At 39.9% G+C, this 24,760-nt stretch overlaps 1 protein-coding gene across 7 annotated transcripts in view; it reads left to right on the plus strand.

Moving 5' to 3' along the window:
* The window catches only part of LOC105488765 (SET binding factor 2), a 547,946-nt gene that overhangs the window by 66,421 nt on the left and 456,765 nt on the right, over nt 1-24,760 (plus strand). Inside the window, exon 1 of one of the 7 annotated variants that reach the window (XM_011753167.2) lies at nt 9,053-9,575. The exons of the other annotated variants lie outside the window; for them this stretch is intronic. Coding sequence (XP_011751469.2) covers nt 9,548-9,575 — 28 coding nt within the window. The 5' untranslated portion in view covers nt 9,053-9,547. Of the gene's footprint in view, nt 1-9,052; nt 9,576-24,760 lie in introns of those variants that run through there. 7 annotated transcript variants of the gene reach the window in all.

A 24,760-nucleotide genomic window follows, 5' to 3' on the forward strand; every position in this document is an offset into this window, starting at 1 on the left:
CCTTTGCATGTTTGGTTTGGGGTCAGCCAGAAATTTGTACAGAGTTTGTACCTAGATTTTGTGTCTCTACCTTTCTGGGTCTCTTCTTTCTAGGGCGTGTTTCTCACTTTTCAGCCACTGTGGTCTTCCTGAACTCTCTCCTTTGATTCTTCAAGATAGTAAAACAGTGGGGTTTATCTTAGAGTTTTAGGCACTTGCTATGGTGCTGACTGGATCCGGTCAACTTTTGCCCTCAGGCCAAAAGTTGTAGATGGGAAATTCACCTAATGCCATACTCTTCCAAGTATTGACTGCCCTCTAATATTTGCCTGCTTTTGGTCACTCTTCAGTGCCTTATTTTTATATTTTGGTATATGCCTATTTATATATAGGTAGCTGATTTTTATATTTTGTTCAGAATTTGTAGTTGTTACCTGTGGGAAGGTTAATCTGGTAGGTGCTTACTCAGCCATAGCATAAGCAGAATTCTCTCTTGTTCCTTTTTGTGTGGGGAAATTCCCTTCAAGATTGTTCCCCCTAATGTAGATACTAGCTTTGTAGCTGTATGATGCATAAATTAGTTAAGAAATTGTCATTTTGAATATCACTATTGTAAAGTGCTTGACTTGTGAGAAAAGCCACAGCTCTTAAGAAGTAACAGTCTTGGTTGGGCACAGTGGCTCACGCCTGTAATCCCAGCACTTTAGGAGGCTGAGGCAGGCAGATCACTCAAGGTCAGGAGTTTGAGACTAGCCTGGCTAACATGGTGAAACATTGTAATTTTTGTAAAAATACAAAAATTAGCTGGGTATGGTGGCTCATTCTGTAATCCCAGCTACTTGAGAGGCTGAGACAGGAGAATCACTTGAACCCGGGAGGCAGAGCCTACAATGAGCTGATATTGTGCCATTGTACTCCAGCCTGGGCAACAGAGCGAGTCTCTGTCTCAATTGAAAAAAAAAAAAAAAAAAAAAGGAAGTAACAGTCTAGTAAGGAAGGCAAATAGGTAAATAGAAAATAGTAATATAAGTGAAAGGAGCCATGACAAGAGGTATACAGGACACTATGGAGAACACAGAGGAATAGAAGCTTAACCCAATCTGACAGGAAAGAGAAGAGGTGAAAGAAGGCTTTCTAGAAGAGGTGATTCCTGTGTTTTATCTGTGAGAAATAGGAGGTGCCAAGTGAGGAATTAAATAAAGGGCTTTCTAGGAAGAAGAGAGAGGAACACAAATATGTATGTGGGAGCCTAAGAATGAATGACCAGTTGAAAGAATTGCAAGTAGTTTTGGTGGGGCCACAGTATAGGGTATATATGGGGAGAGGGCGAAGTGTCAAACTATGAGGCCAGAGAAGTTAAACTGGAGCCACATCATTAAAGGCTTTGAATGTCATGTCAAGGACTTTGAACTTTAAATTATAGATAGTGGGAAGCCATTGTTGCGCTTTAAATGTGAGTATGATTTCAAATTTGCATGTTAGAATGATTATTTTGGTAGCAATGTACAGGGTAAGAAACAGGAGGTAGGGATACCAAGTCAGGCAAGAAATTATGAAGGCCTAAGGGAGTGGTGGTGGAAAGAGGGATGAACTCACATGAGAATTTATCAATAGAAGCTATAGGTCTATTTAACAGATTTGTTGTATGTGCTGTAAATGTTAATGAACAAGAATCTAGAATGATTGGAGGTATCATTTGACTGTGTCTCCACCTAAATCTCATCTTGAATTGTAGCTGCCATAATTCCCATGTGTCATCAGAGGGACCCCGTGGGAGGTAATTGAATCATGGGCTGGCAGGGCAGGGGTGGGTTTTTCCCATGCTGTTCTCATGATAGGGAATAAGTCTTATGAGATCTGATGGTTTTAGAAAGGGGAGTACCCCTGCACATGCTCTCTTGCCTGCTGCCATGTAAGATGTTCCTTTGCATCTCCTTTGTCTTCCGCCATGATTGTGAGGCCTCTTGAGCCATATGGAACTGTGAGTCTGTTAAACTTCTTTCCTTTGTAAATTACCCAGTCTCTGGTATGTCTTTATTAGCAGCATCAGAACTGACTAAAACAGTAAAGTGGTACTGTGGTAGGGGGGCACTATGTAAAGATACTTAAAAATGTGGGAGCATCTTTGGAACTGAGTAACAGGCAGAGGTTGGAACAGTTTAGAGGGCTCAGAAGAAGACAGGAAGAGGTGGGAAAATCTGGAACTTCCTAGAGACTTGTTGAATGGCTTTGACCAAAATGCTGATAGTGATATGGACAATAAAGTCCAGGCTGAGGTGGTCTCAGATGGCAATGAGGAACTTGTTGGAAACTGAAGTAAAGGTCACTCTTGCTATGCAAAGAGACTGGTGGCATTTTGCCCCTGCCCTAGAGGTCTGTGGAACTTTGAACCAGAAAGAGATGATTTAGGGTATTTGGTGGAAGAAATTTCTAAGCGGCAGAGAGTTCAAGAAGAAGCAGAGCATAGAAGTTTGGAAAATTTGCAGCCTGACAATGCAGTAGAAAAGAAAACCCTATTTTCTGGAGAGAAATTCAAGCTGGCTGCATAAATTTGCATAAGTAACCAGGAGCCAAATGTTAATCACCAAAACAATGGGGAAAATGTCTCCAGGGCATGTCAGAGACCTTTAAGGCAGTCCCTCCCATCACAGATCCAGAGGCCTAGGAGAAAAAAAATGGTTTCCTGGGCCAGGCCTAGGGCCCCCCTGCTGTATACAGCCTAGGGACTTAGTGTCCTGCATCCAGCCACTCCAGCCACGGCTAAAAGGGGCCAAGGTACAGCCCAGGCCATGGCTTCAGAGGGTGCAAACCCTGAGCCTTGGCAGCTTCCACATGGTGTTGAGCCTGTGGGTGCACAGAAATCAAGAATTGAGGTTTGTTGAACCTCTACCTAGATTTCAGAGGATGCATGGAAACTCCTGGATGTCCAGGCAGAAGTTTGCTGCAGGGGTGGAGTCCTCATGGAGAACCTCTGCTAGGGCAGTGCACCAGGGAAATGTGAGGTCAGAGCCCCCACATAGAGTCCCCTCTGGGGCACTGCCTAATGGAGCTATGAGAAGAGGGCCACCATCCTCCAGACCCCAGAAAGGTAGATCCACTGACAGCTTGCAACATGCACTTGGAAAAGCCACAGACACTCAACAGCAGCCCATGAAAGCAGCCAGGAGCAGGGCTATACCCTGCAAAGCCACAGGAATGGAGCTGCCCAGGGCTGTGGGAGCCCAACTCTTGCATCAGCATGACCTGGATGTGAGACATGGAGTCAAAGGGGATCATTTTGGAACTTTAAGGTTTAATGACTGCCCTGGTGGATGTGAGACTTGCATGGGGCCTGTAACTCTTTTGTTTTGGCCAATTTCTCACATTTAGAATGATGTGTTAACCCAATGCCTGTACCTCTGTTGTATCTAGATGAGATTGGGCATGTTCAGGGTGGTGTGGCTGTAGACTCTCCATTGTATCTAGGAAGTAACTAACTTCCTTTTGATTTCACAGGCTCATAGGTGGAAGGGACTTGTCTTGGATGAGACTTCGGACTGTGGACCTTTGAGTTAATGCTGAAATGAGTTAAGACTTTGGGGGACTGTTGGGAAGGCATAATTGGTTGGGAAATGTGAGGTCATGAGATTTGGGAGGGGCCGGGGTGGAAGGGTTTGGCTGTGTCCCCACCCAAATCTTAGCTTGAATTTTAGCTCCCATAATTCCCACGTGTCATGGGAGGGATCTAGTGGGAGGTAATTGAATCATGGTCGGGGGTGGGTCTTTCCCATGCTATTCTTGTGATAGTGAATAAGTCTCACGGGATCTGATGCTTTTATAAAGGGGAGTTCCCCTGCACACACTCGCTTGCCTGCTGCCATGTGAGATGTGACTGCAGCCTGGCATGGTGGCTCACGCCTGTAATCCCAGCACTTTGGGAAGCCAAGGCAGGTGGATCATATGAGGTCAGGAGTTTGAGACTAGCCTGGCCAATATGGTGAAACCCTGTCTCTACTAAAAATACAAAAATTAACCGGGCATGGTGGTACACGCCTGTAATCCCAGCTACTCGGGAGGCTGAGGCAGGAGAATTGCTTGAACCCTCGGGAGGCGGAGGTTGCAGTGAGCTGAGATTGTGTCACTGCACTCCAGCCTGGGTGACAGAGTGAGACTCTGTCTCAAAGGAAAAACAAAAAAAAGATGTGACTTTGCTCCTCATTTGCCTTCCACCATTATTGTGAGGCCTCCCCAGCCGTGTGGAACTGTTAGTCCATTAAACTTCTTCTTTTTTTTTTTTTTTTTTAAATAAATTAAGCAGTCTTGGTTATGTCTTTATTAGCAGCGTGAGAACAGACTAATACAGAGGTTATCCTTCCCTTCACTGATTTTTATAAAATAGAGTAATACCTCTCCAAGGCTTAGAGTTTTTTTCTCTCATAAAATTATCAGGAAGTAGCAGCACATTTTGGCCTCTGATAGAGGCATCTCATCATCTCTGACTTGTAGCAGTGAACATTTTGTGATTTTATAGCAATGATACTTTAGAACTAATAGAAGAAACTACTTAAAGTTGTCAGGGGTTATTTGCTTTTTATTGTCTTAAGTATGTAATCACAGATTTTCTACTTGTTTTCTACCATGTTATAGCATTGGTAACTGTTTTATTAAGCTACTTGTATGTGTGTTTTGTTTTTGTTTTTTGTAAACAAAACAGTCATTAAACTGGAAAACATAAAGTAAAAAGTCTCCTTTCCAAGAAAAAAGAAATAATCTTCTTGCACACTCAGTCCTACAAAATAAGACTGACCTCTTTTCAGTCAGTTTTTGTTCTGTTGCTGGATGCTTTATGAGCAATGAATATATTGGACAACTTCAGACAGCATCTGTTAGTTCTCCAATATGAAGGATGGGGAATTTTGTATTTTTAATAGTAATCTTCTCCTTCTACCTCCTGGTATCTGTTTGCCATGTTAATATTTAATGTTGTCAGTCTAGAGAATACTTTATTACATTAAACCTCTATTTCTTGAATTATCAAATGTGTACTATCCATTGATTACCTACTATAAAAGACAAGGAAAGTGGTTTACTTTGTATTTTTAGCCCCTGTATTATTTGTTATGATTTTTAAAAATATTCATTTAGGCAATTATTTATATAAGTTAAATCTTTGCATTTTCCTGAGATGAGTTCCACTTTTTATCCCTTTGTCCTTTTTTTTTTTTTTTTTTTTTTGAGACAGATTCTCCCTTTGCCGCCTAGGCTGGTGTGCAGTGGTGCAATCTCAGCTCACTGCACCCTCTGCCTCCTGGGGTCAAGCGATTCTCCTGCCTCAGCCTCATGAGTAGCTGGGATTACCAGAGCCTGCCACCACACCCGGCTAGTTTTTGTATTTTTAGTAGAGACAGGGTTTCATCATGTTGGCCAGGCTGGTCTCGAACTCTTGACCTCAAGTGATCCACCCGCCTTGGCCTCCCAAAGTGCTGGGATTACAGGCGTGAGCCACTGCACCCAGCCCTCTTTCTACTTTTTAATCCTTTTAGAAGTTCTTACTCTCAACTAATTCTTCTACATTCTTTAAATTGTTTCACTTTAGTTGAACACTATTAAGGATTAGAGCAGTCTAAGATGGGAAAACTAGTTACGTTAGAGAGGATTGGCGAATCATGATTATGGCCTTCAAACAGCTGAGAAGCTATCACTATCATGTTAAAGAAGGAATAGATGCATTTTTTCTTATGTCAGGTAACATCAGTTGGTGAGAGTACTTCAAAAAGATTTTGACTCAGTGTAAGGAAAAAGAAAGTTTCTAAATGATTTAGATCTTTCAACAACAGAATGAAATAATCTCTCAGCCTTCTCTTAGAATCATTTTTATTTTTTTCTTTTATGTCTTAGAGTTAAGTCCTATTGGAGAAGATTACATAACTGTTTGCATTTCCTCCCTTAAGGATTTTGAGTAAGATATTATGGAAGCATAGGGAAGGACCACTCTTAGTCTAGGGGAATAAGGTGTCAGGAAACATTCCTAAAAAGAGATGACACTTTGAAATGTGTAAATGTTAACCTGGTAATGGGAGAAACGGAGGTGAGATTAAAGAGGAGAATGTCCACAGAAGGGACAGTATACTTAAAAGAAGGTAAATGAGTTTGAATGGACTTGACTTATTTGGGGAGCTGTAAACAGGTTGTTGAAACTAGAGCACTCTTAAGGACATAGATGAGCATTTGGTAAGTCAGATGGAAATTCAGTCATTATTCTGAATGTGATGAGAAGTCAAGTGGAGTAACATGCTATATAAATTCTGGTACTTTCGGGAAAATGAAGTGGACAACAAGCGAAGTCAGGGAGAGCAGTTATGAAGGTATTGCAGTAGTCTGGGCAAGAAATGATAAGGATTCGTTGTAGTAAGTGTGGGAGAGTGTTGCGGTTCAGAATCACAAGAGGTACGTGGTTTTTTGTTTGTTTTTTTGAGTCAAGGTCTTGCTGTGTCACCCAGGCTGGAGTGCAGTGGAATGGTCATGGCTCACTGCAGCCTTGACCTCCTGGGCTCAAGTGATCCTCCCACCTTGGTTGTTACTGATGCAGAGGATTTTCCTTTATGGAAGTCCAGATGATTACACAAAGAGGTTGCTACAAGGTGACATTAACCTTAGTTTGGAATCTATATTCCAGTAATCCAGGCTCAGGAAACCGCATTATTGATAGGTTAAAAATGCAACAGTGCAATAATTGATAGGTTACATCTCTTGGAGAATACCAATTTTTAAGATGACAATGAAAAACATGAGAGTGCCTAATAGTCTTCTTGGCTAGTAAATTTTTTTTTTTTTTTTCCTGTAGGCTGCTTTGTTTTCTGGACATGATTTAGGTTCCACCCTTCGGATGCACTTTGATTTGGAAGTGAACCACCTGGGGAGAGAGGAAGGCTGTGGGCTTAGATTATGAGAAAAGTAGAATGGTTCTGAGCTAATAGTTTGTGGGGCAACTTTCTCATTTAGCAGTGGCTTTCTAATTCTGCAGCTTCTACAGGAGCTTCCTGGCTTGCCAGCTTCCTACAATGATGGTACCAGCTTTTGTGATTATGGCTGAGGCAGAATGGTTCTGTGGGCTAGGAGTTGTTTCTAGGAGTTCAGTCACTCTGAACCCTGCCTCTCTACTTTTTCCAATGATTTTGTGAGCATCTGATTCTTATCTTAAACCCCCTTTTTGCTTAAACTACCTGGAGTGGATTCTGATCCTGGACCATTAAATTGGTGTAAAACTGTTTTGGGTAACAAATCCTCAAGGAATCTAGAAGGGTCGCTGGTAACCAGTTCATGGCACCTACTGTTTTTGATTTGTGGTTACCTGGGATGGAAGTACCTGTTGGAGGCAAAGCTTTGCTGAACTAATGGATGATCCATTTAGGAAAGTAAAGATATGAGAGGACTGGCTGTTTTTGTTTGTTTGTTTGTTTGTTTGTTTTTTGTTTTAGACGGAGTCTTGCTCTGTCGCCCAGGCTGGAGTGCAGTGGTGCTATCTCAGCTCACTGCAACCTCCACCTCCCAGGTTAAAGCGATTATCTTGCCTTAGCCTCCTGAGTAGCTGGGACTACAGGTGTGTGCCACCACGCTCGACTAATTTTTTGTATTTTTAGTAGAGACGGGGTTTCACCGTGTTAGCCAGGATGGTCTGGATCTCCTGACCTCATGATCCGCCTGCCTCGGACTCCCAAAGTGTTGGGATTACAGGTGTGAGCCACCGCGCCTGGCCAATTGGCTGTTTTTAACTCCACTGTAGAGTTTAAAGCAGTGGTTCTCAATCTGGGGTGATTTTGCTCTCCAAGGCATATTTGGAAATGTCTGGTGGCATATTTAGTTATCAGAACTGGGGGAGCAGGGTGCTACTGGTATCTAGTGAGTAGAGACCAAGAACGCTGCTGCACAGGATTGTCCCCTCCCCACCACGACAACAAAGAGTTACCTGGCCCAAAATGTCAATAGTGTTTAGTTTGAGAAATTCTGGTTTAAAGTAAATTTAAACCACAGGGCTAAATTTTTAAATCTTGGCTAAAGTTATGGTTAGAGTACTAAGGAATTTGGTGATTGGCTTAAAAGAGTCTTTTATGTCTTACGACTCCAGGACTGTTACAGTCTAAGGTACGGAGTCTGATCCAACAAGTTATTAAACTGCGTTCAGTGCAGAGTGAACTCAGAGCTTCATCAGATTTCATAGGTGTAAATTGGGTTATTGATTGGGAAAGAGTAAGATTCCAGGAATTGGAATCATGACATGGAACCATTTGAATGACTCCAGGTATTCTTAACCTGTGGTTTGTACTGAGCCTCCCTTGCCAGCAGAAGTAACCCCTCTTCCTTTGAGTGATCCTTAAAGATGCTGTAATGACTTCAGCTTGTTGAGTGATAGCTGATTCCCACCACCTTCTGGCCTGTAGACCAGTAGCTAGAGTCAGATCCCAGGAAGTTCAAGGGGCCAACTTTATGATGAAAGACAAGTTTTATGCATCAAAAGAATTGCAAGAATTTTACTAGTTTATGTTAGCAAAAACCTATGCAATTGATATGAAATCAAATTCAAAGAGATGTTGGACCAGGAAAGGAGGAACCTAATTTTAGTTTGGGCTGAATCTATTAATGTAGATTCATCTATGACAGATTTTAGATTTGGTTCTTGCTCAAGCAGCTAGGACTGGTTCTAATTGTCTGCTTGTTTGTTTGACTGACATGTGGATTTGGTGGTGACCTCCATTGAGTAAAGTTGAGATGGCAGACTTGGGGAGTTAAGAATGTTGAGGTGGACTTATTTTGTGCAGCTGGCTTCCTTACTCTGTAAGTACATCCCCAAGATAGGTGTTCTCTACTACCTTTAAGAAAATACAACAGTGAGAGAAACGCTAGCATCCTTAAAAAGTACTCTAGTGGCTGTCTTCTCTGGCCTTGGCATGAATGTAAGAGATGCTGCTACAAAATGAGCTTTCTGAATGTAGTGGAATCCTGGAATGGCAGAGGCAAGTAACAGAACTTTTTTTTTTTTTTTGGAGACAAAGTCTCGCTCTGTTGCCAAGCTGAAGTGCAGTGATAGGATCTCAGCTCACTGCAACCTCTGCCTCCCAGGTTCAAGCAATTCTCCTGCTTCAGCATCCCGAATAGCTGGGACTACAGGCACATGCCACCACGCCCAGCTAATTTTTGTATTTTTAGTAGAGATGGGGTTTCACCATGTTGGCCAGGATGGTCTCGATCTTTTGACCTTGTGATCTGCCTGCCTTGGCATCCCAAAGTTCTGGGATTACAGGCGTGAGCCAGCGTGCCCGACCGCAAGTAACAGAACGTAACCATCAGACACAAGATAGGCTTGCTTAATATAGTATGCAAATTGATTAAGGGGTTCCTAGGACTGACGTGGAAGAGTAGCTCACTAAGGTCTTGATCTAGATACTGGAACTGAACAAATGAAAACAGAACACTTTAGGTCTAATGAATGTAGGATTGATTTTAGGTCTCCATAATGTCTAATACCTATAGCTTTATTACTTTACAGATCTAGAACTCCTTGAAGAAAAAAAGAGGCAGCATACCTTCCTTTATGGAAGGACCTTGTGATAATATCATGGGTAAGCACAATTAATTTTCTTCATAACCTTCCCTAAAGAAAGGGGTCTTTTGTTATTTACAAGCATAACTGTTCATCAGAAGGCAAATACTCAAACCTTTCAGGAGTTATTGGAACCTGAGCTAATGATAATTCCCAGTGACTGAGGATACCATTGTGCTCCATGAGGCAGATGGGAGCTTATGGAAATCAGGCATGGAATGGAGCTTTGACTTGAAATTATTTCACAATCCATGAATTCGTACTGTGATTATATCTTGTTTCTTACTGCATGTTTGGAATAAATATACTCAACAAATGGAAGAATCCCCAAATTAGTTCCCATATCCATGAGTTAATGAACTTTATGGTAGGAAGAGCCAAGTGTAACCCCCTGAAGTTCTTTTTACCAAAGCAGTCTTACATCCTGAATCTGAGATTAGTGCCATATTAAAGACTTGAAAGGTTCAGCCTGCTGACTCTTGTTTTACCTATGCAGAAGATAGATACCTTTTGGAGAATGATGATGTATTATCATAAGCTTCTTCTACCCTTCCAGTTGTATCTTTTTTTCCACATGTGGTCTCTTTTCTAGAAACAGAACCTGGTACTTGGTAGTTAACTATTGATCTATCAACTGCCTTACTGAATCTAATTAACAGAGAACATCAGAAATACCCAGCAATGCAGTACACTGTCATCATATTGCCTCCATGGTTAGGTCAGCATTTTGGCTCTGTAGGGATTTTGTTCATCTCACTATCCCACAGTACATCATCCTGGTCCCCTATAGTGATGACATCATGCTGATTGATAGGACATTATGATAGTGAACTAGTAGGCAGCTTAGATCCTTTGTAAAGATGCTAAAGACACAGCTGATGATGGGACATGAAGTCCATAAAAAATTGGAGGACTTGACACCTTAGTGAAGTTTCTGAGGTAACAGTATTTTGGGATATATTGGGATGTCCTTTCTGAAGTGGAAGATAAACTACTGCATCTTATGTTCATTGCTACCAAAAAGAAGTACAGTAACTGGTGGGTCTCTCTGGGTTTGAAGTCAGGATATACTAAATTTTAAGTGTACTGCTCCAACCTCTTGACTCAACAATCCATAAAGACTGCCATCTGGTTGCTATGTGGAATTTGTGGCAGGCTCTGACAGGAGGAGAATCACAGTGAAGGATCCTTCATTTTAGAGCTAACTGTATCTTCTCTGAAAAAGCTACTGGCTTTGTTGTTATACGTGATAGAGAACAAATTTCTAAATACTGGATACCAGTGACATGAGCATGCATAGCAGTATTACATCATCAAATAGAAGCCATATACCTGGGATTGGGCAAAATGGAAGTACTGAAAACACATGTACATTGAGCAAGCAAGAGGCTCTTTTTTAAAAATTTATTTATTTTTTTATTTTTTAGAGTCAAAGTCTTGCTCTTGTCGCCTAGGCTGGAGGGCAGTAATGCGATCTCAGCTCACTGCAACCTCCGCCTGCCAGGTTCAAACGATTCTCCTGCCTTAGCCTCCCAAGTAGCTGGGATTACAGGCACATGCCACCACATCCTGCTAATTTTTGTACTTTTAGCAGAGACGGGGTTTCACCATGTTAGCCAGGCTGGTTTCGAACTCCTGATCTCAGGTGATCCATCTCCCTTGGCCTCCCAAAGTGCTGAGATTATAGGTGTGAGCCACCTCGCCTGGCCACAAGAGGCTCTTTCTATACTGTGATTCCTTTCACAACCCCACACCCATGGTTTTATTCCTGGGCAGTCTGCTGTGTTCTTGGTTAACAGATGGTTCTACATGATGTGTTGGCACCTATCAGACTAAGAGCAGACTCTGGTAGAAATGGCCAGTTGCCTCCTAATACTATTTTTTCTCCTTTAGAAATAAAACTCTTGTTTTTTAGCAGGGCAATTGTCTAAGAGACTAAGAGACTCCCTTGCTGTTGGGTGTAGTCATGTGACAAGGCTTTGGCAAGTGATATGTAAGTGAAATTGTTCTTCTAGAAATTCTCCTTAAAATATTCTATACCTTCCTCCTCCTTCTCTTCCTTCTCCTTCTTCTCTCCCTCCTCCTTTCTTCTTCTCCTCTTCTTCCTTTTCTTCTTTTTTTCTTTGTGCAGGGAGCATAGGGTCTTGCTCTGTTGCCCAGGCTGGAGTGCAGTGGAGCAATTTTGGCTCACTGCAGCCTTCACCTTGTAGGCTCAAGCAATTCTGCCACCTCAGCCTCCTGAGTAGCTGGGACCACAGGTGTGTGCCACCACACCTAGCTAATTTTTTAGAGATGGGGTTTTGCCATGTTGCCCAGGCTGGACTGGAACTCCTGGGCTCAAGTGATCCTCCTGCCTCAGCCTCCCAAAGTGCTTGGGATTACAGGCATGAACCACTGTGCCCAGCTTCCTTCCTTCCTTCTTTCTTGATTTCTACTTGAAACATGGATGTGATGTTTGGAGCTCCAGCAGACATATTAAACCATGAGAACAAGGGTCTAAACCTGTAGATGGTGGAGTGATGAACCTGAAGAAGCTGGATCTTTGAGACCTTAGATCTAACATTAATCCTGAATGTTGTCTTTGAGACATCTTTTATATGAAAGGAAATAAACTTTTATCTTGTTTAAGCTATTAATGTTTTAGGTTTTCTGTCATATACAGAGGAACATATTCCTAATGGAGACACTGAATGCTTAGATGGATAACGTGCCATTCTCTGAGATACAGAATGGAGGGAGAGAAGATACAGATTTTGTAGAAATAATAGAAAAATCCCAATTTGGTCATGATTCATTTGCTGTGTTTATAGAAATGCTTAATAGGGGGTACAAACAGCATTGGGATTTTGAGAAATACTCTGTTTTATCTGTTGGGAGAAGGAAATGATTGTCTTCAGGAGATTGAAATGTTAAGGAAAACAGCTGGTAGTAAAGTGTATTGTAACCAGCCTCATAACTTGTTTGGACAGATAAACAATCTGTAATTCTTTTTGCAGGATAGGAAGTTTGCATTTGAGAAGAGTTGAGCAGAAAACACATGGCTTGGATTATCTGTGGTGTAGATGCTCCAAGGTGAACTTTGAGTTGCAGATAGGAAGTTAGAGATGGGAAAAAACCAGAAATTTGTGGAGAGGAGAGCATTGTACGCTGGGGACATGTTTAAACTGTATTTGGGAAGAAGAAATTTGTCACCTGTATTTCTGTAACGAGAAAGGCCGCATTGATTTTGAAGGCACAGGTTGCTGGAGAACTAAGGATTTTGGTATCTTCTGGTTCATTGACTTAGGGTTAGGGAATACATTGATAGGGACACATTGAATGAGTTTTAATGAGAAATTTATGTGTATCATGTCCAGTTGCATTATGCAACAGATACGAATTTCTCGTTTAAGGAAGATTAACATAATAGCCTTTGCTGTTTTTCTTTTCTTTTCTTTTTTTTTTAGGCTGGAGTGCAGTGGCCGGATGTCGGCTCACTGTAAGCTCCGCCTCCCGGGTTTACGCCATTTTCCTGCCTCAGCCTCCCGAGTACCTGGGACTACAGGGCCCACCAGCTCGCCTGGCTAGTTTTTTTTGTATTTTTTTAGTAGAGACGGGGTTTCACCGGGTTAGCCAGGATGATCTTGATTTCCTGACCTCGTGATCCGCCCGTCTTGGCCTCCTAAAGTGCTGGGATTACAGGCTTGAGCCACCGCGTCCGGCCTTGTTTTTCAATCAATAACTTTCCTCCCTAGTTTAAAAAGGTTGTATTTAAAAAATCTATGCTAAAACTAAGCACTTGCTATGTACTAGTTTTATCTTCAATTGGAGGAAAATGTAAATATAACTTAAACATAGTGAAAGTGATAGTTAAGTCATAGTAGAGAATTGCGTTTTAAATTTTCAGTTGTCTTTTTATTCTGAAAGGATCAATGTTTTATAGATAGTACCAATATATTAATGTTTTTAAAGCTGGTTCCAAGAAATTTGTCTGAAATTTTAATGTGGCAGTGTTTTCTCTGCTGAATTATCAAGGGAGGCTAAATATTCTGTGGTACAATGGTAATACATTTTTATAATACATTGATAGGCATAGATAATACTGCAGAAATTGCCAAAACACAGCTTTTTTTTTTCTCCCTTCTGTCCCTCCACCTATGTTCTTTCCTGCCCCACGTCTCTGCCACCTCCTTCAACCCCTCCTTTGTTGTAAACTTACTTTCTCAGAATTATATAATAAGCATGTCTTCGTAAATTTTCAGTTTGTTTCATGATAACTGTAACTAGTTCAGAAAGAGGTTTCTCATTCTACATCATACAAAATAAAAGTGTTTCTGAAGTAGCCGGGAGTTCTTTGCCAGCAGACGAGTTATTGAGGCTTAGTTTAAATTGGCATAATTTAAACTGGTGTAGTTTTCTTAACAAGGTAATCTGTCTTGGAGGAGATTTTGGTCTGCTTTTCAGATCAGCAATATTAGTGTTATGCCATCTAGTGGCAGATGTATGTATTTCACATTTTTTGTTGGTTTACCATGCCTAGAAGTTTAGAGCCAGGAGGGACCTAAGATCACTTTACAGGTGGGAGACCAAGGCTCAGAGAAGTTAGAGGATTTGCTTAAGGTCACCACTTAGTGACAGAGCTAAGATAAGCCTCAGGTCTCCTGATTACCAATGTAGTATTCTTTTCAAAACATGGCAGTGTTTTTTTTGAGGACTCTGTTAGATTAGTTTGAGGATATCAACCATGGGAAGGTATTTATATTTTAGGTTTTTTTGTTTATTCATAATTACTGTTGATAGCTTTAATGTAGTGGTGTTTTAATAGGCCCTTGTACTCAGAAGATAAGGGAAATGGATATCATATTTACCTTTGATAAAACACAGTTTTCTTTAAGTAGTTAAATAACTGCTTGTGAGAGAGGGTTGAGCTTGTTTTCCATTTGTTACAGTGAGAACAAATATTAATTATTGTGCCTTTGGGCTTGCCCTTGTATGATGTATTTTTTTCTCATAGAAAAGGAAATACTAGGAGAGAGGGCCCTAGGACTCAACTTCTCTGTTAGGGTCATACTCAGATTAAGTTTTGTGTTGAAAAAAAGAGTTAATTCTGACAGTGCCTTCTGGTCCCTCCTCACCCTATCCTGGCAACTAAAGGTTGCAGATCAGGCAAGCAGTAAGCTTCAAGGACAGAGAAGTTTTAAGCAATCTTAAAGACTGTTGGAATAAGGGTGAAGAATATTGCCCTGGGAAGAGGTTTAGAGCCAATTGACATCAGGACACCAGCTATTGGACTGGAGAAGTGTTTGAGTAGTAGACTGAGGATGACTTGGATTTGCATTTTTGTTTTGCCTCTGATGCTCCAGTGTTGCTTCTTTTATAATTTCTTTTCTGTTTAAACAGCTTCCTTCAGCCAATCTTCATTTGAATTGGTGTTTTCCTGTAGGTAAAATGTTTCTCTCTGGCTTCTTTCAAGACTTCTTTGTTTTTAATTTTCAGATGTTTAATTATAATGTATCTTAATGTAAATTTCTTTGAGTTTAGTCAGTATGAGATTCACTCAACTTTTTGAATATGTTTGGTGCTTCACCAACTTTGGGAGTGTTTTAGCCATTATTTCTTTGAATATTCTTTCAGTTCCCCTTTTCCTCTTCTCTTTTCTGGGACTCCAGTGATATGAATAGTGAATCTTTTGTTATGGTCTATGGATCTCCTGTGGGTCCCCAATGTTCTTTTCTTTATATTTTAATTTATTTTCTCTCTGTTGTTCAGATTGGGTAAATTCTACTGATTTCACCTCAAGTTCACTGATTCTATGCTATATGCCATTTTCACTCTACTATTGAAACCATCCTGTGAGATTTTAATTTTGGATATTTTATTTTTTAGTTTTATAATTTCTGTTTGATTTATAACATATTTCTGTGCTGATATTTCTATTTTTCATTTGTTTCAAGATAATTTATGATTTGATGTATTTTTAAGGTAGCTGCTTTAAAATCTTTACAGATAATTCTGACATCTGATTCATGTCTGTGTTGGCATCAGTTAATTGTCTTTTTGTCATTCAAGTTGTGATCTTTTCTGGTTCTTGGTGTGATGGGTGCTTTTTTACTATATCCTGGACATTTTGGCTGTTATGTTAGTTTTTGTGTTTAGAGTTAGTGTGTAGACCATAGTCTAATTTTGTAGGCTGTTGTTCCAGTGGCAGTTTAATTTTCAGAGCCTTTCCAGTGTTATTTTGATTTTCTTGGTTATTTGGTTTTGTTTGTTTATTTAATGCTGGGGCCATTAAATAAAGCCTTTCTGTCACCTCAGGCAGCACTAGAGCTCCCACTGGTGCTGCCTGAGGTGGCCGAAAGCATTCCCCAGGCTGAGCTGTGTGATGTCTCTTGGTGGGGGAGGGTACTCTCAGGCTACAGGGACAAAGAGGTTTTGCTGGACCAGGCTACTTTTTGTGGCACAATGTTCGCTATTGGTGCCATTTCACTGCCCTCATGTCACTGGGGAGTACATGAGAGATTCTGACTCATGAGGACAAAGAGGCTCCCTGGGCCAGACTGCTTGTTATGGTCGAGTCCCTCTTACTGGTGTCCTCTGACTACCCCAGTGTTTCTGGATTGGGGAGGGAATTCTTAAGCCCATAGAAACAAAATGTCTGCCGAGGTCACTTGATACAGCGAGCTGCCTCTTGCTGGTACTGGCTGGACACCTCAATATCTCTTGGTTGTATAGGAGAGCCTCAGGCCTGTGGGGACAAAGTCTTCCCAGGCCAGCCTGCTTATTGTGATGGGGTCTCTCTTGCTGGTGATGCCTACTTACCAGTATCTCTCTTTAGGGGAAGGGAGTCAGGGCCAGGAGTGAAGGAAAGTGCTTTCCCTGACTGCTTATTATCATTGTGGCTGTCTATCCCCTGCTCATGGTTCTGGGCTTTCCCTGTGTTGTTAGTGAAACTTCTGTTTGATCTGGGAGATGAGAGAGCCTACCTTGGCTGCCTTCTGTTGTTAGTTTGGGGACTGGGACACGCTAGGCCTGGGTTGGCTTCTTCTGTTTGGTAGAGATACGTAAGATGTCCTGCCATTGTCTTATTCCTCCAATCCTAGGGTTACAAAACAGTTTACTTTCCTCTTACCACCTTTCAGAGTTCTCCTTTGATTGCCTCATGTGTTATTTCTAGGTTTATACTTAGTCGGGAAGAGCAAGAAGAAAGGAGTCTATACCATTGTGTCTGATCAGAGATTCGTTAAAGAAAATCCTTTATTGAGATATAATTTACATACCATAAAGTTCATCCTTTTAAAATGTAAAATGCAGTGGTTTTAGTATATTCAAAGAGTTGTGCGACCATTACCACTATTTATTTATTTGTTTATTTATTTTAAACTTTATTTTAAGTTCTGGGATACATGTGCAGGACGCGCAGGTTTGTTACATAGGTAAACGTGTGCCATGGTGATTTGCTGCACCTATCATCCTGTCACCTACATATTAAACCCCACATGCATTAGCTATTTATCCTAATACTCTCCCTCCCCGCTCCCACCTCCCTGCAACAGGCCCCAGTGTGTGTTGTTGCCCTCCCTATGTCCATGTGTTCTCATTGTTCAGCTTCCACATGGAAGTGGGAACATGCGACATCACCACTATTTACTTAAAATATTTCATCACCCCAAAGAAACCCTATATCCATTAGCAGTCACTCCCTTTACCCCCTTAAGCCCTTGTTAGCCATGAATTTACTTTCTGTCTCTTTGAATTTGACTTTTCTGGGCATTTCCTATAAATGGACTCATACAATATGTAGCCTTTTGTGTTTGGTTTCTTTCAATTAGCATACGTTTTCAAGGATTATCCATGATATGTAGCATGTATCAGTACCTCATTCTTTTTTTTCTTTTCTTTTTTTTTTTTTTGAGATGGAGTCTTGCTCTGTCTCCCAGGCTGGAGCGTAGTAGTGTGATCGTGGTTCACTGCAACCTCCGCCTCCTGGGTTCAAGCGATTCTCCTGCCTCCGTCCCCTGAGTAGCTGGGACTACAGGCACATGCCACCACACCCAGCTAATTTTTGTGTTTTTAGTGGAGATAGGGTTTTACCATGTTGCCCACGATGGTCTCGATCTCTTGATCCCGTGATCCACCTGCCTTGGCCTCCCAAAGTGTTGGGATTACAGGCATGAGCCACTGCAGCCAACTTTCATTGCTTTTTATGTTCAAACAATATTCGATTATATAGCTATACTCAGCTTTTTTTTTTTTGGAAGGATATTTTCTTGGGTATAAAATGTTGGGTTGATTTTTTTTTTTTCCTTTAGGTATTTTAAAGATGTGGCTCCACTGTATTCTAGCTTGTACTGTTTATAATGAGAAGTCTGCTGTCCTTCTTATATTTGTTACTCCGCACAATGTATCTTTTTTCTCCAGCTGTTTTTAGATATTTATCTGCATATCTAAGTAATTTATTTTGATATGCCTTTGTGAGTTCTGTGTGTTCTTCGTGTCTGGGATTTGATGAGCTTCTATGATCAGTGTGTTTATAGTTTTCATCAAATTTGGAAAAGTCAAATTTCATTAAATTTGGCCATTATTACTTCAGATATATCTCCATCTCCTCCATTCCATTCTGGGACTCCTGACTCCTGTTACATGCATATTAGGCCACTAGAAGTTGTTCCACAGCTCTGTTTTTGTTTTTTTGTCTTTTTCCCAGTCTGTTTCTCTGTTTCATTTTGGAAGTTTCTATCACTATAACTTCATTAACCTTTTTTTCCTTGTAGTGTCTAATTCATTAGCTATATCCAATATATTTTTTACATTTATATTCCTGAAAATATGTAACATAATGGTAATTTAGAATATCTTTATCTACTAATTAATACCTGCATCATTTTGGAGTCTATTTCAGTTGATTGATTTTTTTCCCTCTTTGTGGCATATACTTTTCTGCTTCTTTTCATGTCTAGTGATTTTTGTTTGCATGTTAGAGTTGTGAATTTTACTTTCTTGATTGCTGGCTATTTCTGTGTTCCTGTAAATATTCTTGAACTTCATTCTGAGATGTAATTAAGCCACCTGGAAATAGTTTGATCTTTTTGAGGCTCGTTTTCTAGCTTTGTTAGGTAGGTCTACAGCAGCATTTTATCTAGGGTTAATTTTTCACACTGAGGCAATACCCTCTGGGTTCTCTGCCTGATGCCTAGTGAATTATGCAAGTTTTTTTCTTTTTTTTCCTTTTGGCTGTTGGGAACAAAAACAGTCCCTGGCCTTGTGTGATTTCTAGGGATTGTCCTTTCTGTTCCTTTCATGTGCTTCATTCAGCCTTCTGCAGGTCTCTGAACTTCTTTCTCCCTGTTAATCTCTCTTCTCTTTGATACTCTGTGAACTCTTAACTTCTTTGAGTTCCCTGGATTCCCAACTCAATTGCTTCAGTTTCACCAGGACTTCTGGATTTTCCTTGATTGGACTGCGGTCTAGAAACTGCACCCCTTTCCCACCGCCCACCCCAGCTAAGCATCTAGATCCTGCATGGAAACTCTTACCAAGAAGTAAGCTGGGGACTTTATAGGGCTCATATAATTTGTTTTCTTTCTCTCTGGGTTCATTGTCCTCTATTGCCTGATGTCAGGTGTCTGAAAACCATTGTTTTGTAGATTTTGGTTTTTTAATTGTTGTAGGTTGGAGGGTAAATTCAGACCTTGTTACTTTACCTCCGATGAGGTAGAAGTCCCTAAGGTGATGATTTTGGACAATTTTTTTGTTTTTTTTTGAGATGGAGTCTCACTCTGTCGCCCAGGCTGGAGTGCAGTGGCACGATTGCGGCTCACTGCAAGCTCTACCTCCTGGGTTCACTCCATTCTCCTGCCTCAGCCTCCTGAGGAGCTGGGACTACAGGCACCTGCCACCACACCCAGCTAATTTTTTTTTTTTTTTTGTATTTTTAGTAGAGACTGGATTTCACTGTGTTAGCCAGGATGTTCTCAATCACCTGACCTCGTGATCTGCCCGCCTCAGCCTCCCAAAGTGCTGGGATTACAGGCATGAGCCCCTGCGTCCGGCCAATTTTGGACTATTTTATTATGTAGCTAGTGGAAGAATTACTGAATTATTTTGATCAGAGATGTTAGTGTGAAGAAATTCGGTTTTGCAGAGCTTGTTTCTAGACTGCCAGAAACTTGAACATGACTATGAGTGAAGTGAAATAGGAAGCAGGGAGATGATGAGGCTGCTGCTGTTATCCAGGTGAAGATAATGAGAGTTTGAACTACTAGAATGATTGTGAATGATGCTGGGGGTGGGAACACATTCGATGCATATTTGGAGAAGGGAGTTGATAAGACTTTCTTTTCTTAAATGTTGATGTACAACCATACAGTTTTTGCAGCATTCCAGACTGCCAACCATTCTTTCTTCATTGCTGTTAAAGAAGACATTTTATTTAATTCAGTAAAATGACACAGTCTGAAGAATTGCATCAAAATTCTAGATCATATGTTTAGTTTTAATTTCAGTTTGTATTCATTTCTCAGTTTTTCTTAATCTTGACATTCTCTAAATTGCTGGATTTATACATTCTCAATGAACTGTGAATTTATAAGGATTAAAACTGTAGCGGCTATTTATTATTTTTAGTGACATACCTTGTTCATTATGTATTCTCGTCAACTTAAAAATGCATTTTTTTTTTTTTTTGAGACAAAGTCTCGTTCTAGCACCCAGTGATTGTATTTTTAGTAGAGACGGGGTTTCACCTTGTTGGCCAGGCTGGTCTCGAACTCCTGACCTCAAGTGATCCGCCTGCCTTGACCTCCCAAAGTGTTGGGATTACAGGCATGAGTCAGTAAAAATGCATTCTTTTTCACTTCTGTAAAAGCCTATGAGCTCTTTGCTAAGTTTAAGTCTGGGAAAAATAGCTTGTGTGTTCCAAATAAACCTTTTGAATAATAGGAGATTGTACTGGACAATCAGAAACTCACATTACATTCCTACCTAAATTTTTAAATAACCACAAAAAAGGCTTATGTCAGTTGAAATAAACAGACTTCTCTCATTAAATGCTAAATGGATCAAATATGAAAGCCTTTTGTAGTATGATTTCCTGCATGCTTTCTTTTCAGTGAATGAACAGCTTTTATTTTCCTTATCTTTTGAAAGTTGGTCTATACTGGCACAATTAGATCTACTTATTTTGGTGAACTTTGATTTTCTGGCTGTCTTGGCATTATAACACAGGTCTTCTAGGGAACATGAAAATAATATTTAAAAAAAATATCATTTGCTCAATAGCAGATTTTCCAAATCACAAATGGGAAACTTGGGACTTGCAAGTTGAATATGGCTTTCATCTTAGTTCTGTCTTTGAACAAATTTCTTTAGATCAGCTTCTATTGTATTAAAATGAGTAAATCAATACATGTACCCAAAAGTCTGATTTTCTAGTGTTGTGCTTTTGCTTTTGCTTTATCCATTTCTTCTGAGATGATATTCTTAATGAAGGAGAGGGAAGAACAGGTGCCAGGTTACAATGCTGAAGTTCCAAGCAGATTGTTCTGGGATAGAATGGAATAGAAGCACTGGTGCCAATGTCAGTAATGTGTATATAGCATGTTTTGACTAAGACTTTTATCCTGAGGAAATTTTGATTATTATTGGGAAATTATAATTGGACTTAGGCCAATATTGATGAATTCTTTGGGGAGATATTTTCTGGAGGAACTCCTTAAGCAATATTTTAATATAGCATAATTAATTTCCATTTTCTCCATTTTTGTTTTTATTCTACTGCAATTGTTTTTATTGAGAATTTGTCAATATATATCAGACTGTTAATTTAAAATGGTTGCATTTTGTAGTATGTATCTGTAACTAAAAAAGAGTAAGTTAATTAAATTAAAAATGGATATAAATACACTGGGTAACTGTCATAGGATCCAAAAAATGCATGTATTGAACTGACTAAAGAAATTTAACAGGGATAAAACTTGAGTCTGAAAAATCTTTTGTACAGGTACACAACAGCGTTAAACATGTTTTTAAAAGGGATTTACATGTTTCATTCAAAAATAACTCCAGTAAATCAGGAGTCCTGTGGCCACCAGGAGACCTTATGTAACACCATTCTTCATTGTTAATAACATAGTTGTCTAGAACAGTAATAGTTTTCTTCTCTACACTGTATTATTCAGACCAGCTCAGTAATCTCAACAATTATGTTCAGGTTGGAGTGCTATTCTGAGAAGCATGCACGTACTCATACTGGTATATATTTTACATCCACATTAACTTAAATTCTTCCTCACAAGAGCTCTAAGAGGTAATAGTATCTTCATTTTTTGTATAGGGAAAAATGAAGCACAGAGAAGTAATGTAATTTTCCCAGGGTAAAGTAAAGGTGAAACTGGACTAGAGTATAGGTAACGTGGATCCTGAGTCCATGTCCTTAACCCTGTTTCATATGTATATAAAACCTCACATGATAGGTCACAATCAAAATGCAGATAAATGTTAATTTCTCAGTTTTGACAACTGGGCTCAAGCAGTCTTCCTGCCTCAGACTCCCAAATTGCTGGGATTACAATAGCATGCCCCTATGCCTGACCAACGTCCTGCTTTTAATTCCTTTGGAAATATACCCAGAAGTGGGATTGTTGGAACATATGATAGTTCTATTTTTAATTTTTTGAGAAGCCTTCATACTCCATACCTCCATATTCCATATTTTCCATAGTAGGCCCACCATTTGACATTCCTACCAACAGTGCACAAGGGTTCCAATTGAGTCTCGAGTAGCTGGGACTGCAGGTTTGTACCACCATTTGCGGCTAATTTTTGTAGAGATGGGGTCTCAATATGTTGCCAAGGTTGGTCTTAAACTTCTTACCGCCTCACTCCTGGGCCTCCTAAATCCCTGGGATTACAGGTGTGAGCCAGTGCACCTTGCTTTACTTTTCGCTTAAAATTTTCTGACTAAAACTCCTTTTTATAGACAGACATACTTTGTTTTATTCTTTGCTTATTATTTATTATTACTTGTTTATTTTGCCTGACAGATATTGTGGGTGGGGTTTTGTTTTTTTTTTTTTAAACAAATTGAAGATTTGTGGCAACCCAATGTTGAACAAGTCTGTCAGCTCCATTTTGCCAACATCTTGGGCTCACTTTGTGTCTCTGTGTCGCATTTTGGTAATTCTCGCCAGTTTTCAAGCTTTTCCATTATATGTATTTTGGTGATGCGTGATCAGTGATCTTTGATATTAGTGTTTTGTTTTGGCATGTCACGAACTACCATGAAAGGTGGCAAATTTAATCCATAAATGAATTATGTATTCTGACTGTACCACTGACCAGCCATTCCATCATCTCTCTTCCTCTCCTCAGGCCTCTCTATTCCCTGAGGCACGCCAGTATTGAAATTAGGTTAGTTGATGACTTTACAATGGCCTTTAAGTGGTCAAGTGAAAGGAAGAGTTGCATGTCTCTCACTTTAAGTCAAAATCTAGAAATGATTACATTTAGTGAGGAAGACATGTCAAAAGCCAAGATAAGCCAAAAGCTAGGCCTCTTGTACCAAACAGCCAAGTTGTGAATGCAAATGATAAGAAAATGAGACAGCATTATTACTGATGTGGAGTCTGAGTGGCTTGGATAGATGAAATTAGCCACAACATTTTCTTAAGACAAAGCCTAATCCTGAGCACAAGGCCCTAACTCTCTTCAATTCTGTGTAGGCTGAGAAAGTTGAGAAAGTTGCAAAAGAAGTTTGAAGCTGGAGGTTGGCTCATGAGGTTTAAGGAAAGAAGCTGTCTCTATAATGTGAAAGTGCAAGGTGAAGCAGCAAGTGCTTATGTAGAAGCTGCTGGAAGTTATGCAGAAGATCTAGCTAAGATGATGAGGGCAGCCACACTACAACCACAATGTAGACGAAACAGGCTCTATTGGAAGAAGATGCCATGTAGAGTTTTCATAGCTGGAAAGCAGAAGTAAATGGTTGACTTCAAAGCTTCAAAGAACAGGCTTACTGTCTTTTTAGCAGCTAATTCCGCTGGTGACTTCAAATTAAAACTATTTCTCATTTACCATTCTGAAAATTCCAGTGCCTTTAAGAATTATGCTAAATCTACTGTCTGCTCTGTAAATGGAACAACAATGCCTGGATGACAGCACATCTATTTATACCATGGTTTATTGAATATTTTAAGTGTACCGTTGAGACCTACTGCTCATAAAAATATTCCTCTCAAAATATTACTGCTCATTGACAGTGCACCTGGTAACATAAGAGCTCTGATGGACGTGTATAGGGAGATTAATGTTGTTTTCATGTCTGCTAACACAGCATCTATTCTGCAGCCCATGGATCAAGAGTCATTTTGACTTTCAAGTTTTACTATTTAAGAAATACATTTCATAAGCCTGTAACTGCCATAGATAGTGATTCCTCTGATTGAATCTGGGCAAATTAAATTGAAAGCCTTGTGGAAAGGATTCACCATTCTAGATGCCATTATAACATTCATAATTTATGGGAGGAGGTAAAAATATGAACCTATTAACCAGGAGCTTAGAAGAAGTTGATTCCAACCCTATGGATGACCTTGAGGGATTCTAGACTTTAGTGGGGAAAGGAACTGTAGATGTGGTAGAAATAGCAAAATAACTAGCATTAGAAGTGGAGCCTGAAGATGTGACTGAATTGCTACAATCTCACGATAAAACCTTTAACAGATGAAGATTTGCTTCTTATGGATAAGCAAAGAAAGTGGTTTATTGAAATGGAATCTACTTTTGGAGAAGATGCTGTGAATTTTGTTGAAATGACAAAGGATTAGGATATTACATCAATTTAGTTGATAAAGCAGCAGCAGGGTTTGAGAGGAATGATTTCAATTTTTGAGAGAATTTGTGCTGTGGGTAAAATGCCATCAAACAGCATTGCATGCTATGGATAAATTTTTTGTGAAGGAAAGTGTCAATCGATATGGCAAACTTCACTGTTGTCTTATTTTCAGTAATTGCCGCAGCCATCACCCTGATCAGTTAGCAGCCATCAACATCGAAGCAAGACATTCTACCAGCAAAAAGATTACAACTTGCTAAAGCCTCAGATGATTGTTAGCAGTTTTTAGCAATAAAGCATTTTTAAATTAAATAAAGCATTTACATATTTTAGACATAATGCTGTTGCCCACTTAATAGACTACAGTATAGTGTAAACATAACTTTTATATGCATTGA

Source organism: Macaca nemestrina, chromosome 12, assembly GCF_043159975.1.
Source record: "Macaca nemestrina isolate mMacNem1 chromosome 12, mMacNem.hap1, whole genome shotgun sequence".
Taxonomy (NCBI): domain Eukaryota; kingdom Metazoa; phylum Chordata; class Mammalia; order Primates; family Cercopithecidae; genus Macaca; species Macaca nemestrina.